This window comes from Rosa rugosa, chromosome 4, assembly GCF_958449725.1.
Source record: "Rosa rugosa chromosome 4, drRosRugo1.1, whole genome shotgun sequence".
NCBI lineage: Eukaryota > Viridiplantae > Streptophyta > Magnoliopsida > Rosales > Rosaceae > Rosa > Rosa rugosa.
Window position 1 is genome coordinate 43848387 of NC_084823.1, and position 16108 is coordinate 43864494.

A 16108-nucleotide genomic window follows, 5' to 3' on the forward strand; every position below is an offset into this window, starting at 1 on the left:
TCTAACCACAATAATCACCCTTAAAATCTGCGCTAATGATAGAAAACCGACTCCGAAAGTTTCGAATTTATGATACATCCTCGAGGCTAACTTGAAGAAGAGTTTAACCCCATTTCGCACTGTTTGACAAAGAACTAGTATACGTAATATCATTGTACGTGGAAGGTGGTAGAATTGTAATTAAATTTACATCTAAAGATGAAAAACAATGAGCATTTCAAACCCTCAAATCTAACAACAATGAAGCACGACTGAGTACCAAATCAACTGATCACTTAAACAAAACTGTTCGCAAAATATTGAAACAATAATAGATATAATACTCTCATCGTAATCCCGAGTTCTGGACTATCCAAATTATCTAGCTGCCACATGACTCCAAAACGCACTACTTGACTTCTTCTCCGAAAGGCTGCACAAGATAACTCAAGATGCAATTTCCAAAAAAAAAAGGACTCAAGATGCAAATGGCTTGCATCACTTGCTTGATAGCTAAGTACACCCCTTTTATAATATGTGGCCATACTCAAGTTGACATTGGCCATGAACTTGGGTAGGTTTGAAAATTGAAATGGCTTACCATAACTACATCACAAACTTTCCTCTTCAGAGCAAAAATCGTAGGGTATCCATCCGTCCACTCATTTTCAGCACACAAAATCTGCGTCCATTTATTGGAAAGGGCCACTTGCCCCAAAATCCCCGTAGTAATTTAGTACGGCAAAGCCGCAGCCCAGCTTTCCTTTCCGGCCCACGTCACCCAAACGAGTGGCGCCGAGGCTGTACACCTTGCCGCACCGGATTGCCTCCTCCTCACGGCGGGGACACCTGGCATCCACAGGGTCGTACAGCGAGTTTTTTTTTAAAAATAATTCTTTTAATTAAAAGAGAACATTTTGCGGTCGAACCAGCTACGGCTCTCTCTTCGATGATAAACACTTCTCCAAAGTCCAAAGGGCGAAGCGAAGAAAGCTAACTATGCGCATTGGGCACCCGTCCGGAGATCTCGTCGGAGACGGCCATGGCGGCGCGCGACTCGCAGGCGAGCATGTACCGACTGCTGCTGGACCGGTGCCAGAGCTTGGAGGCCAGCCACGTCAGACTCAGAGCCGAGTTCCATGAGCTGCAGCACCACAACGAGAAGACCGAGGAGGAGGAGGAGGAGGATGATGATGCGATGCTGACGTCAGAGTTCTCGGTTCCGCACCGTGTCCGGGGGTTCTTCCTGTCCGGGAGTCCGTACCGGAGCATACTGGACAACATGGGCCACGCCGTCCACGTCTGCACGGCCTCCGCCGGAGAGATCCAGTACTGGTACGTAGTCGGTGAAACGTACCAGGCAGCTCATATTCAATGAAACGGTGGATTTGGATCTTGGTGTAAAATAAAAAAAAGTTCAGACTTCTATTTAGTGTTTATCTCAGCACGCGCGTATTGATAAGTTTGATCACTATATCACGGTTTGAGCTCAAGAATTTACTTCAGTGTATTTTCGGTTATCTGTGCGTTTTTTCTTTCCTGTTGACATGTTATTTGACTGACTGTGTCTGTGAATCTTTGTTACCTGGTGAAAGATTGTTTATGCGTATAATATTGATGAAACAGTTGGTTAATTGATAGTTTAGCTTTTAAGAGGTTTTTGGTTGGCTGTTGCGAGTATTTGTGCTTGTTTAGCATCTTGGCAATCACTGTTGATGGAAACTCAATATAAGACTTCAAAACATGTGAAATTAAAATGCTTTAAGATTTGTGCATTGTTTAGTCAGCAGATAATTATATGTTTGGACAGTTATCACATATAGTTTGAGACTTTTGAGTTTAATTCAGGAATCGTGCGGCTGAGAATCTCTATGGATGGAAGGACTATGAAGCCCTTGGACAAAGGGCTGCTGAGCTCCTCATTGCTGAAGAGTACTATGCACATTTAAAGAGAATCATGGAAAGATTGAATATTGGCTTATCATGGTCAGGTCAGTTTCCTTTCAAAAAGAGGTCGGGAGAGATATTTATGGCAATGGTGACAAAAAGCCCATTGTATGAGGATGGTGAGCTTGTTGGTATCATCACTGTTTCAAGTGATGCGGCATTGTTTAATAGAGTTGAAGCAGAAAATCTGAGAACATCCAAGGATCATGCCAATGGCCAACATAAGGGATGGCAGTTAAACTGGAACAAGAGCCAATTACACCCTGGCCGGCCACCGGTCGCACCAGTGCCACAGATTGCATCGTCTGTTTCCAATCTGGTGCTTATGTATAACACAACCATAGTTCTTTTTCTTCCCTTTTCATGACTGGAATTTTGTTGTAATCAATCTACTTATGAACTAATCAGGCCTCCAAACTGCTATCACGAAATGATGACAATGGATGCAATCCAAGTGAGGTTAACAAGGCAAGGGAGAACTCTACAGCAGACACTGGAAAAGCTAACTTAGAGAAAGCTGGTACACTAGTGAGTCTCTCCGTCATAACAAGTAGTGGTTTCTATGAACTTTTTCTTTTTACTGTCACTAAACTTTTTGGTTGGGATGGCTGCAGGCGTCTAAGTTCTTGGCAAAGTTGAACATTAAAGGAGCCAACAAAGGTGGGAAAGAAGATTATGAAACATCTCAAAAAAATGGCAGAAATGATGCTAATCTATTTAGCAATGAAGTGACAAAGCAGCCTAATTCCCCTAGAAATTCAAACGCATCAAGTGTATATGGGCATAAGAATCCGATTGATTTAGATGAGAGTTCTGTCTTAGCCTCTTCAAGGGAGTGCAATGAGTATATTGGGTTGCATAGACCAAATCATCTATTGCCAAAATTACACTATGCAAATGATCCGGGGCCTGAAGAATGCAACTTGAATGCTTCAGAGGTAGAAGATGCAATGCAAAAACAACCAGATGGTCAACCATTACCTAGTTCGGCAGAGAGCACTCGCAGCCCCAGTAGTTCATCAAGCAAAGGGGTTAATAATTCTACTTCCATAGGAGGTTGTGAGATTCGTTGGGAGGACTTACATTTGGGAGAGGAAATTGGACAAGGTAAAGAGTTATAGTTGTGTTATATATTCCAGTGCCTATTCTATGCTCAAAAGTCAAAAAGGCTTGTGTTTTTAATGGGAAAAGGAGAATCCTGAATGGTGAGCAGTTTTTATTAGGATACTCAATATATAATACTTACAGGATATTTGTTAGTTATTGACAGTCTGTTAATATTTAAATGAAAGAAAGTATTTTTCTGGAAACGATAGTTTTTCATATATGTGTGTGCGCGCGCGCTTGCTAATGTAAATTTTGTTCTCATCTTACAGGTTCCTGTGCTATTGTATATCGTGGAATCTGGAATGGATCGGTGCATTTCTAAATTCGAAAAGCTCCTTGTATCTTAATTTAACATATTGACTTAACAATTTTTTTGTTTGTGTTGTTCAGGATGTTGCCATTAAGGTTTACTTTAAAAATGAATACAGTGAGGGGGTTTTGCATGACTACAGAAAGGAGGTGATTACACAACTTCCTGTGACCTTTTAACTATTTGTAATTGTTGTTTGAGAAACAAGGCAGCTGATTCCAGCATCTCTTTTGCATTCTTCAGATTGATATAATGAAAAGATTGCGGCATCCTAATGTGCTGCTATTTATGGGAGCAGTATATTCACAAGAACGTCTAGCTATTGTCACAGAGTACCTACCTAGGTAATTGGAAGTATGTTGCATATTCAATGATTGACAGTAAATGATAAAGAGTCGACACAATTCTCATAAGTAGCCTGTTTCATGTTTCGAGTTATACCCTTTATTAAATCTGAAATAAGGTACTTCATGCTACTTGGAGTGATGGTATAATATCTCCTTTCTTACCTAGTGTTCTGGGTGATCAGGGGAAGTCTTTTCAGACAACTTCACAAAAACAATCAAGCATTGGATATTAAACGACGTATGAGGATGGCCCTTGATGTTGTGCGTCTATGCTATTCTCTATCTCTCTCTCAGTATCAGTTCTCTTTTTACAAGTGGTCTTAAGACTCTTGTCTGTCAAACAAATTAATGAATTTGCTCTTTTACTACAGGCGAGAGGTATGAATTACTTGCATCGTAGAAATCCACCTATAGTTCACAGAGACTTAAAATCGTCTAACTTGCTGGTTGATAAGAACTGGACTGTCAAGGTATGTGTACTGGGTGACCACTACTATTTCAAGTAGATTGAGTATATATCAGTTGTTCAGGCAAGTTTTCTGTTGTCAGGTTGGAGACTTTGGTCTGTCGAAGTTAAAGAACGCAACCTTCTTGACTGCAAAATCTGGGAGAGGAACAGTAAGGCTCTCACTTTCTCTCCAAGGGCTTTGTTCATGCACTTAACTGTTGTGAGATTTTCCAAATCACTGTTGATCACATACTTGGATGTCTTTATGTTGATGCAGCCTCAGTGGATGGCACCTGAAGTCCTCCGAAATGAACCTTCAAATGAGAAGTAATTTCTCATGACTGCTCTCTATTCATTAAATTTTATTAAATTTTATCATTACTTGTCAATGTCATGTACAAAGCATGTACCTTATGTTTGTGTTAGTGATTGTTGGATCATTCACATCCAAGTTTCATGTTGATACATTAAGTTGTCTTCTCTTTGAACAGGTCTGATGTATTTAGCTTTGGTGTCATCCTTTGGGAACTAATGACTGTATCGGTCCCATGGAATAACCTCAATCCCTTGCAGGTTCTCTTCTCTTTTGTGTCAACAAGCATGGGCATATATGATGGCAACACCACTTTAATCTCTTCAGCTTTTAAATCTATTTAAAATTTATTTTATTTTTATTTTTTTTCCATTTGCAAGGTTGTTGGAGTTGTAGGCTTCATGGATAGAAGATTAGACATACCAGAAGGCCTCAATCCCGAAGTAGTATCCATTATTGAAGACTGTTGGCGAAGGTACGTGTGAATTTAGTTAGCTCAATGTTCATTTTCTAATTTGGCACTTGCAAGTTGAACTAAACCATTCTCTGCCAATTGCAAGCAGTGACCCGGGACAGCGTCCATCGTTTGAAGATGTGATTCAGAGAATGAAGGACGTAGTTATCAAAGTTGAAGCAGCTTCAGTAAGAAGAAAGTTCAAACCCTTGAATTAGTAGTGATTTAGGTTACACTTAGGGATATACCTTTTTGCTAATCATTAATAAACAGTTGAGAAAAGGGCTGATCAGATCAACTGTCTGACACATGATGGTTCGATTTTCACTGCAATTGTATTCATCGTTCAAGTGGAAATGAGGGAAAGAAAAGGGTATCAATCCCTGAAATGTTGCCTAGTACGGAATTATACGTGTGCTTTCGCTACCATGATTACTTTTTCCTTTTTCTATTCCTTCGCTTCCCATGGTTGAAAACTTCTTTGCACTGTGCTAGTAATCCTTTTGTACTCAATTTGAAGATGCAGTTTGTTAGTATAGATTTTATTGTATATTGGCATTCCTAATACAAAACCTAGAGTCTTAGTCTAAGTTAGAAGTGTGCCAATCATTGGAGTGAAGACCTAGTCGAAGGAAAAGAAAAAGACTCAATGCTTCAGTTGACTCCTCAAGGTACTTCACAGGTAATTGCATATGCATCTCATACGTTTTGTGTCTTTATGCATACTAGGATTGATGCATGTGTTGCAATCCCGGTTAGGTCAGAATATGTGAGTTGGTCTGTGTTCGATTTCTTTAGTTAGGAGATCTTTTGTGCATTATTGCTGTCAGTCATTAAGTTGTAAAAGGATATTTATTCTACATGATTTGTTCAGTTAAGTCTATCTTTTTCATTAGGGATAAAATCATGTTTATTTGTAGAATATCTTTAGGATATGTCTCTTCCATATAAGGAGTCAATTAGGTTTTGGTGTCTTTATTGTCCAAAGTTTTAGGGGGAGTCTGCATATTATAAACAGCAATAAAATGTGTTCATGGTGCTTGCCTTTGATGGGAAAAAGATTGTATTCATCCATTGTGATTTAGAAAAAGGCTTCATTCATCTTTGAATAGTGATGTGCTTCAAATCGTATCAGTAATCTACTTGTTCCATGTTAAAGTAGATTGGTGAGTCAAACACTTTTTCATTTATCAATCATATACTGCATATCAAGTACTCTCGAGGTCAGTTGGAGTTGTTGATGTGCAAAGAAGGTTGAAGGTCGAGGTCAGTACCTGTCAATCCTACCAGTGAGAGCAGTTCATTAGTGGAGAAGATTTACGAAGACGTGATCATACAGCCTTCTACAATGTGTCTAGTAAGTATAGCCGAGGTCAGTGCTATTGGTTGTTTGTAAGAGAACTCGTATCTTTCCATTAAGTGAATTGGTTTTCACTAGGGCTTTAGAGAGTTAAGGCCCCGCAATTGTTTTCCTCATTTTGAGATTTTTACTGCGCAAACAATTCTGGTGTCTCTTGATCGCTGTGTGATTGTGTTTACCTTTCTTTTATGCACTTTATCTACACTGTTATATTCAGGGGTTCATATCTGTGTTTCAATCCTTTAACGCTTCTTGTTGGAGTTTCTTGTATTAAGGAAAAATTGTGGTTTCTGTAGGGAAAGCCTATTTACCCCCCTCTAGGCCTTTTAGTTTCATCCCAATATTTTCACAGTTTTAGTTTGCTATTTCACTCATGAGTTGAATCGTGCAACAACATCCAGCATAGGCCTGGCATCTGAGCCCGTGACCCGCAAACCCGCCCGAAACCCGCACGGTAAAAGCCCGCACGAACCCGTCCATTTATTAAATTCGTGCTAAAAAAACCCGCACGCAAAAAGCCCGCAAATTAACGAGCCTTGCGTGCTAAACCCACTGGAACCCATGGAACCCGTTTACTTCCAAACAAACCCACTTCGAGTCTTCGACCCTTTCCGTCATTCACCAAAACGCAACTCTCTCTGGAACTCAACCCAATCTGATCTGGGTTTGCTGCACTGAGGTAGACGCACACTCACGCCACTCCCTCTCTCTCTCTCTCTCTCTCTCTCTCTCTCTCTCTCTCTTCCAGATCTGAAACCCAGAGACCCCCCAGAAGCCCTTGGTTCAGCTACAAGGACGATCGCGGTGAGCATTTTCTCTGCTGCACTACTCTCACCCTTCTTCTGTTTCTTCCATTCTGTAATATGGTGTTTGTTTGGTTCTGGGGTTGTACTAGTTCTTTAAAGATCTGAGTGTTCTGAAGCTTTGTTGTTCTTGATCGAATGTTGGGTTTTATGGGTTGCTGTTGATAATGCATTTTCTGTGTGATTTTTGTATACTGGCCTAGCTTGAGATTTTGCTTCGTTTATCTTGGATTTAGAGTATTGATTTTGGTTTGTGTGGACTCCAAGTTGACCTGAATGTGTGGGTTTGAATGTTTGTTGAATGTTTATTGATTTAGAGTACTGGTTGTGATTTTTGTGTAGTCTGGTTGAAAAAAATAAAAAATAAAAATCCCCTCCCACGCATAAAATCTCATGAGAGTTGAGATTGCAAGAGAAATCTAGTGCTTTTGCCAGTTTCCATCTCGGAACACGGTTGGATTTGTGTTCAATATGATTAGCCTTAATAGTTTTGAAGGGTGTAATTAATAGTTGGAGGACCCATGAGGGTTGTTTGTATCACCTTTTTTTGGTTCTGACATCAAAATCATTTAGCTGTGCTATTGTCTAAAACATACTCTTTTAGCTCTCTGAAATCGTGTAATCTCTTTTTCCCCACTTATATAGTTATATGTCTTGCTTATGTTTCTGCCTGCTACGTTGTTAAGAAGTCACTTTCGTTTCTTTTTTTGTAGATGAGTTTAAATGATGAGTCCCAATTTATATATGTGAACGAAAGAGGAGAAGATGCTACAACAAATGTTATTCTAATATTCTAATATTTTTCTTTTTTGTTTGTTTATATTTTAGAAAAAGAGCGTGCTGAATTGGAGGATCTTACTGAAGACGTATTTGATTTGACATTGCAAGATAGATCTGGAGAAGGAGAAAGCCGCAATTAAGATGACTTAGACGTATTTTATTTAGTACATTAAAAATGTATTTTATTTAGTACATTAAATATGTATTTCGAACCTATCGAAATATTTAATTATATCTACTAGCTTAGCTCAACCAACATATGTATATATTAATTGATCTGAATATATTTCTCTAACAGTTGATCAAAAAATGAATCAAAAATTACATAAGTCTTAACGGATTTTAATGGATTTGGGAAAAAAAATTTATATACATAAGTCTTAACCGGTTCTAGTTGCTTAAAAAAAAAAAAAATATTAAAAAAAAATTTTAAAAAAATTAAAAAAAAAAATTTTTAACGGGTTTTAACGGGTTCCAATGGAAAACCCGCAAACCCGTCGGGTTTAGCCCGCGAAACCCGTTAACTTAACGGGTTTTTACCGAGTCGGCCCGTTAAAAACTCGGCCCGTTAAGAACCCGCACCGTACCCGCACGTTGCCAGGCCTAATCCAGCATCATGCGTACATCTTAAGAATAGGCACCCAGTTGAGGCTTCCACTGCTGAAATAATGGGCTCAACTTACAGGCGAAGTTCCTAACCTGATTTACAAGTCTGATTATTGGTCGTTCAACAAAATGAATAGCAAAATTGCAGTATAGAAGGACTTCGAAATCCCTAAACATAACTGGTTGGAAATCGTCTCTAGGCTGGAGCGGCGAATTGCTTGACCCGAAACTTAAAACATAGAAAACGTTGGTGGCTGAAGCGGGTACAAACCCTGAGCACTTGTCGAAATTAGGTTGAGATGGACTGGGCTTACCTAGGTTGAAATCGGGCACTTCCAAAGCTCCAATCAATTGCAAACCGAAATTTGAATTGCACGATGAGAGAAAAAAAAATTGAGATTAAGAGATGCATTGTTGCAAGTGGCTGTGCTTCTCCTAGTGTCTAGTCATTTGTACCACAGTCCACATATTTGATGTTCGCTTATAATGAGAAATAAGACCAAGTATGTAAAACTTTTTAATTAATTCGCCTCTAATATTCTCATTAGGGTCTATAGAACGAGCGAGGTCATCAAAGTTTACATCTTTGATAAATGAACCGTATAAATGTGCATAGCTATGCAGGTATTACTTCTGAACATAAATGTAATACACTCAAACATAATTGATGGATAGAGAGGAAGAGGAACGATCCACTTTCATTTTACTAAGCTTGTAATCGCCAAAAAGTTGGTAAAATTTGTAAACTAATAGTATGTTTAAGTTATGAAAAATTCTACAGTATATTAATGTACCGATACATCAAGTAGACTACATTTGATATAAAGGTAGTCTGATTTCGTGCATAAGTAAACTAGTCTGCTTAATGCATCGGTATATTAATGTACTACATAGGAACCCTTTAGTGATAATGAACTCAAACAATAACATAGAATTGTATCTTCTCTAATCTAGTCTTTATTTTGCTTCAAAATCCATAATTTACATCTTTCTGATAAAGTTCAAAGGATTTACATATTTTAATCTATAATATTAATTATTATTATTTTAAAATAATCTAGAATATTAATTATAGAAAACAAAGCCGCGTAGTTACCCTCGGTAAAAATCTCAATCCTCATGAAGAATATAGTTTCACACATGCATAACCAGGACACGACTACGTAGCTCTTGCTACATAAACCATGTAGCTCGATTTCCGAGGCTTTGTCACAAGTCACAACAAAGACATCTGACAGCACAGAAATAGTGCTTTGCGTCAAGGCCTTCGTCGCCGATGTGACTACCCCATGCCGTTTGTTACTGCTATCGTTCTCTTACATCCCCTTCAGTCTTTTTTTTTTTTTCCAACAAAAGGATGACATTCTCAAAAAAACAAAAAAAAAAAATCAAAGTACACACATGGTCATTTATACTGGAGAAGTTCGGATCATATGACGTTCTCTATCATTATTATCGGTGATATAGTGGTCTTCACTTAATCAGTTGCTGAGCAAAGAATTTATGCTTAATAATTCTTAGATTTACATCCAAGAGTGGAAAACAAAACACCTAAACTTAATAATAATTCTCTCTGCCATTGAATTTACATCCAAAAGTGGTTGAGTATTATTTTCTTGGTCAATAACTGACCAGGTGAACATTCTTGATCGGTGATCAGTGGTGTTCACCTGATCAGTTGCTGACCAAAGAATTTATGTTCAATAATTCTTAAATTTACATTCAAGAGTGAAAAACAAAACATTTCAACTTAATAATAATTCTCTCTGCCAACGCAAAACATGCACAAAACACCAACGTGCTCCCACAGAAGAGAGCTGCTCGACATCTTCCTTTCAGGAAATATTGCTCTACAAGGATTTATTTTCTTTTCCTTTTCATTTTCCAGGTCGGTGGCGTTTGTCATATTCAAAACACAGAATATAGAGAAAAACAGAGATGCATGTTTATGGACCACCCGTGGATTGGGTAAATTGATAAAGTAGAATAGTGGTTGTTCGTACTAACTGCTCCATTGGCTGACCCGGCACGGCAGACGGCAGCGATATTTGAATTTTGACTCGGGCGTCAACCTTCCACACTACTGCTACTACGTCAACAGTGAACTCGAATCCACTTTGATTGGCGCCAAATTTATAGTTTACAATGACCCGCCCCATTTCGTAGACCGCTATCCAGTTTCTTTGACCTTGTCTCGTGTCGGTAGGTTGCCTGGGATTCTGGAAACCATATCTCTCTGGATTTTTTTCTTTTAATTTTGTGATCAATATGGTGTCAAAAATTAAGGCCAAAAACTTCCCCCATGTTCTTGTGTTGCTACGTGGTCATGATAACACACACACACTACTATAATTTTCAAGCTTAGTTGACTTCATCAGTTCATGGTAATTTATGTCTCTACTGTTTTGTTAGTTTTATTTATTGTTGTTGTCTGTCAATATTTTTGTTGATTGAGAGTGATAGAGTTTCGGTTACTTCACTTGATTTAATTAAAAGGTTGAGAAATGTAGAGTTTCAGTTACTTCGTTTCCTCTTACTGTAAAACCCCTATAAATGATAATGTTGGGATTATAGAAAATTATTACTTTAGAGGAGTTATTATATTATCGATAAATGAATAATTATTACTTTAAAGAACAATGATCAAGATTCAAATGACACTTGTGCTCTACTAGATAATTCTTCGAAAAAGGCATTTCACGCAGTGGTAACTTTGAATAACTACTTGCTACCAAATAAAAAAATTAAAAAAAAAAAACAAATTTTGTGTATAAATTGCAGAAAATTAATGATGAAGTTCAATTTGGTTTAGATACAAGGAAAAACAAACTACTGTAGATATATATTTTGAGAAATAGTTAAATTGAGAAAATATAAATTGCAAAAAGTTCCTTAATATGTTTAGGGCTCTTGACCATTTACCCAATTTGGGCCCAACAAATGTCCACTGACTTCACTAAAAAATTTGTGTGCATACTTACCCAATTTAAATGTAAAAAGACAAGTTTGCCCTTTAAATAATTAAAAAGTCATTGAAGACTTCGTCAGACTTCGGTTACCGATCGTTGGAATCTGGTCACCGACAGCCGGAATCCAATCACCGGTCGCTGGAGACTTTTATTACCCCCCAATAAATTTTTATAAAGTTTATTGGGGGGCAATAAAAAGTTTATTTGGGGGCGATAAAATGTTAATTAGGTACTATTGAGGGGCAATAAAACAGGATGTGGGACTCCGATCACAAGTCCGGAGGTTGCCGGAAATTCGCAAAGAGATCGTTGGAGACTTTTATTACCCTCAATAAATTTTTATTAGGGAGTAATAAAAAATTTATTATGGGACAATAAAGTTTATTGGGAGGCAATAAAAAGTTATATTAAGGAGCAATAAAGTTTATTGAGGGGCAATAAAAAGTTTATTCGAGGGCAGTAAAACCGGACACCGGTCGCCAGATTTCGGCCGCCGGTTACCGCATTCAAGCGACCGGTCACCGGATTCGGGTGAAGTCTCTCTCTCTCTCTAAGTGACAAAGGGAGAGAGGGCAAAATTGTCCCAAAAATAAACCAAAATTAAAAAAAATAACTTAATTAGTTGCTTATTACGGCAAAAAATATGTAATTTGTTGGGTAAGTGAGCAATCTTATAAGATGTTTGGGTAAATGGGGTTAGTGTAGCTCAAATTTAGGTAAATGGACATTTTCCCATGTTGATGAATTTTTATATATAATTTCATTTATGTATTTCATCAATCATTAATATTCTTTGTGAAATTTTTTTCTGTATTTTTTTTTTATCAATTATTACTTTATATATTCGATAGATCCTAAACAATGTCTAGAAATATTATTATCTTATTACCAAACTACGCTAGTCCCGAATTAAGATCGGAGAAATTTATTATTTAACTGAAGTTATTAATTTATCGAACATTTATTTATCGAAGTTTTACTGTATTTTAATTTCTCAGAGAGTTATCATTCTCATTCATTATAATATCTATGGCTCAGTATGCCTCAACTCTCCCCAAACCCTAGCCTCTGGAGCTCTGCGCTCCATCAATGGCGGCCGGCTTCAGCCTCCCTCCTAAGCCATTTATTGATGGCCCTCCAACGCCGATCTTATGCGGCAACCACCAAATCAAGCTTGCAAAGTTTCATCACGATATTTGCTTCACATCGGAGTAAAATAGTTGATGTAGAGAAGATTGTTCGGGGGTCTAATTCGATGACACCCAAGGCTAGCTAGGTGCGAGACTGGGATTTGTCGATTCGCCCGTGTAGGGCGCGACTCAAATCGGATCTAATCTTGGTTGGAGGAGCGCATAGTGGATCAGCGAGGGCCAGCCTCTTCTCCGATCTAATTCTGAAGGCTGCGGGGAAATGCGGTGCTGATCCGGGTGGTCTGAAAGCCATGGGTGACCGGTGGAGACAAGTTTCCGGACCCCATACCAGTGTGACGGGCGTCGTTGCGCTCCAACATATAAGTGTGACCGGTGGGGTGGTTGTACCGATCGGAGCTGTGCACAATAGAGGAGCAAAAGGTGTACGATTCGCAAACGAGATGGCGGAAACCTCCCATTCAATGGCTGAGGCAGCGAGTGGATCTAGTTGTGCAGTGATTGATCCTTCTGTGTCTCAATCAAACCCGAAGCCGGTGAAGTTGAAGGCAGGGATCGATGTTGCAGCCGGTGGAGGGGTATCCAAATTGCGTTGGATGCCCAGATCAGCCGTGTGGCCCAAATCACTTTGGAGGCCCAATTATGTTAGGGTGTCCAATTCCTTTTTGGTGCCCAAACAAATTTGGGTGCAAAAGCTAAATCCGGATTTGAAGCTCAAAGTTTTGGGATCTGGATCTATGGGGTTTCGAATTTGGGATCCAGGCGGCTAGACCCAGTCAAATCTCCTAGCCTTAACTTGGATGACAAGGAGAGATTTTAGTTTTTTGTTGAACTATGCCTATGTACTGTGTTCTAGTTTTTTCATAGTTATAGGCTTGCTTTCATTTGTGAGCACTGATTGTCTAATGAGTGGTGCTAGCATGCCATGTCCTAAACTTGCCCATAGATGGTAAGGGAAGGTATGGGGTTTGGATCTGGATCTATGGGGTTTCGAATTTGGGATCCAGGCGGCTAGACCCAGTCAAATCTCCTAGCCTTAACTTGGATGACAAGGAGAGATTTTAGTTTTTTGTTGAACTATGCCTATGTACTGTGTTCTAGTTTTTTCATAGTTATAGGCTTGCTTTCATTTGTGAGCACTGATTGTCTAATGAGTGGTGCTAGCATGCCATGTCCTAAACTTGCCCATAGATGGTAAGGGAAGGTATGTATCCGTGCCATTCTGGCTTGCGTTGAATGAAAGTCGTCTTGATTAAAAAAAAATCATTATAATATCTTGATCTTCCTATTTGTAAAATACAATGAACGGTTGGTAGGAGGAACAATAGTAGCGTTTCATTCAAAAATAATTATAGCAAATCTTGATTTATAACTCATAAATTAGTCATTTATTATATCTTTCCAAATAAAGGAATACACTAGTCTCGGGATCAGAGAAATTTATTATGTAACTCAGATTATTAATTTATCGAATATTCATTTATCTGTTTAAGTATATCTTGATTATGTATCTGGCCCAAACTCTAGTTTTTTTTTTTTTTTTTGGAGGATAATAGGCAACCACTTTATTAATAATAATAAGAAGGGGCTGTGACCACTTACCCAATTTCAGCTTCAAAATTGCCCACTTACTCCACTAAGAGTTTTTTAACCCCATTTACCCAATCTAACAGCTATTGACAGTTTCGCCCTTATTTTAATTCATAAATTACACTCCCCCTCTCTCTCTCTCTCTCGCTCTCTCATCCCCTCCTCACCCAGACCACCGTCAACGATATCTCTCTCTCTCTCTCTCATCCGCCTCCTCACCTAGACCACCGTCGTCGATCTGCCTCCTTTGCGGCTTCTCGGCCATCACCGCTGGCTACTCCATCATCGAGCCCAGGCAACCATTCATGTCCCCATCAGAAGCAGCACCAGACACCGTGCCAATCACTAAGTCAAATCATCGAGCCCAGGCAACCATTCCTGTCCCCATCAGAAGCAGCACCGGACCACCGTGTCAATCACTAAGTCAAACCACAAATCTGGAGATCAACGTCGACCTCAAACACGAAAGCCCGACCTTGACCCGATTCGAAATCCGATTAGACAGCCCGAGACGCCGAGACCACCTTGAAAGGGAGCCAACCCAAGGTCCTCAATCCCAGGTTTGCGATTTTGCTGTTGGTGTTTGATTCCGAGGATGAGCTTGTGCTTCTTCTTGGCGCGCTCGTCGTCGTCGTCCGGCGAAGGAGGAGGAGGGGCCGGCTTCACACTCTTGGGTGCCCATAGCACTTTTTTTTTTTTTTATACACTGTGAACCCCGAGAATGAGGAAGGAATTGCAATGTAACTGTGGGGTTTGTTTGATGGTCTACTGGGGGCAGTAGACACATTATTGGCCCCCAGTAGACTTTGATATGAGGGACATGGATCACTATAGTGTGGTGTTTTGATAAGTTACATGTTGTTTTCTGTGTATTAAAGTCAAATTATCTATGAATCATACAAAATGGTGCATTTTTGGCCCCCAGTAGACACATTATTGGCCCCCAGTAGACTTTGAAATGAGGGACAGGGATCACTATAGTGTGGTGTATTGATAAGTTACCTGTTGTTTTCTGTGTATTAAAGACAAATTATCTGTGAATCATACAAAATGGTGCATTTTTGGTGGTCTATTGGGAGGCAGTAGAGACATTGGACTTTGTATTGGGGGGCAATAATATGATTATTGGGAGCCAATAATATGATTATAAATTGATCAATTGTTCCTGTAGTGTATTCATTTTGGTTTTGGGAGTTCATACAATTCACTGGACGGCAATAATATGATTTTTGGGAGGTAATAATATGATTACTGGGGGGCAGTAATATGATTACTGGGGGGCAATAATAGCCGGATTCCGGATTCCAGTCATCGGTCGCCGGATTTCGGTTACCGGTTCCCGGAATCCGGTCATTGGTCGCCGAAGTCCGTTCGCCGGAGTCCGGTCACCGGTCGCCGGAGACCGCGCCGGCCACTGGTCACCGGAGCACAACAAGGTGGAAGGTGACTTCTCTCTCTAAGTGAGAAAGAAGGAGAGGGCAAAAAAGTCTCAAAAAAAAAGAAAAAAGAATTAATTGGGTAAAGGGGAAATAATCCCTTAGAGTGTTTTGGGTAAATGGGGTTAAAAAACAGTTGGTGGAGCAAGTGGGCAATTTTTAGCCTAAAATCGGGTAAATGATCATTTTCCCTAATAAGAAAGATTACAACTTATAGATGTAGTAACTACATCAAATTGAAATATAATAAAAACAATACTAGATGCAACAGGGCAGCGAAAATAAAACCTAACAAGAATAATGAGGAATGCTATAAAGCATTTGATGAAGCACCGGGCAGAGCTCGGGCAATGTAAAACAGTACCAATAGTATGGCCAACCATACTTCCACGCAAAGATATCCGTCGAATAGAGAGTAACCTTCTATCAAGGTAACTGCCGGTAGTGTGACCGACCTTACCTACTCCACGCAAAATATTACGTTGAGTAGAGAGCAATCTTCTACCTAAGT

At 39.2% G+C, this 16108-nt stretch overlaps 1 protein-coding gene across 3 annotated transcripts; it reads left to right on the forward strand.

The window, feature by feature from the left end:
- The first annotated feature begins 718 nt into the window (after nucleotides 1–718).
- Nucleotides 719–8100, forward strand: LOC133743936 (serine/threonine-protein kinase CTR1). 3 transcript variants are annotated; one of them, XM_062172017.1, is made up of 15 exons: nucleotides 719–1314; nucleotides 1828–2245; nucleotides 2335–2454; nucleotides 2541–3033; nucleotides 3303–3343; nucleotides 3424–3492; nucleotides 3587–3687; nucleotides 3873–3951; nucleotides 4062–4160; nucleotides 4240–4308; nucleotides 4416–4465; nucleotides 4630–4711; nucleotides 4832–4926; nucleotides 5015–7069; nucleotides 7897–8100. In XM_062172017.1, the coding sequence occupies exons 1-14, from the start codon at nucleotides 1022–1024 to the stop codon at nucleotides 5121–5123; spliced, it is 2118 nt and encodes a 705-aa protein (XP_062028001.1). In that variant the 5' UTR covers nucleotides 719–1021; the 3' UTR covers nucleotides 5124–7069; nucleotides 7897–8100. The 3 variants fall into 3 exon arrangements, with proteins under 3 accessions (XP_062028001.1, XP_062028002.1, XP_062028003.1); XM_062172018.1 differs by having other exon boundaries at nucleotides 1172–1460; XM_062172019.1 differs by lacking the exon at nucleotides 719–1314 and having other exon boundaries at nucleotides 2017–2253.
- The last annotated feature ends 8008 nt before the right edge of the window (nucleotides 8101–16108 follow it).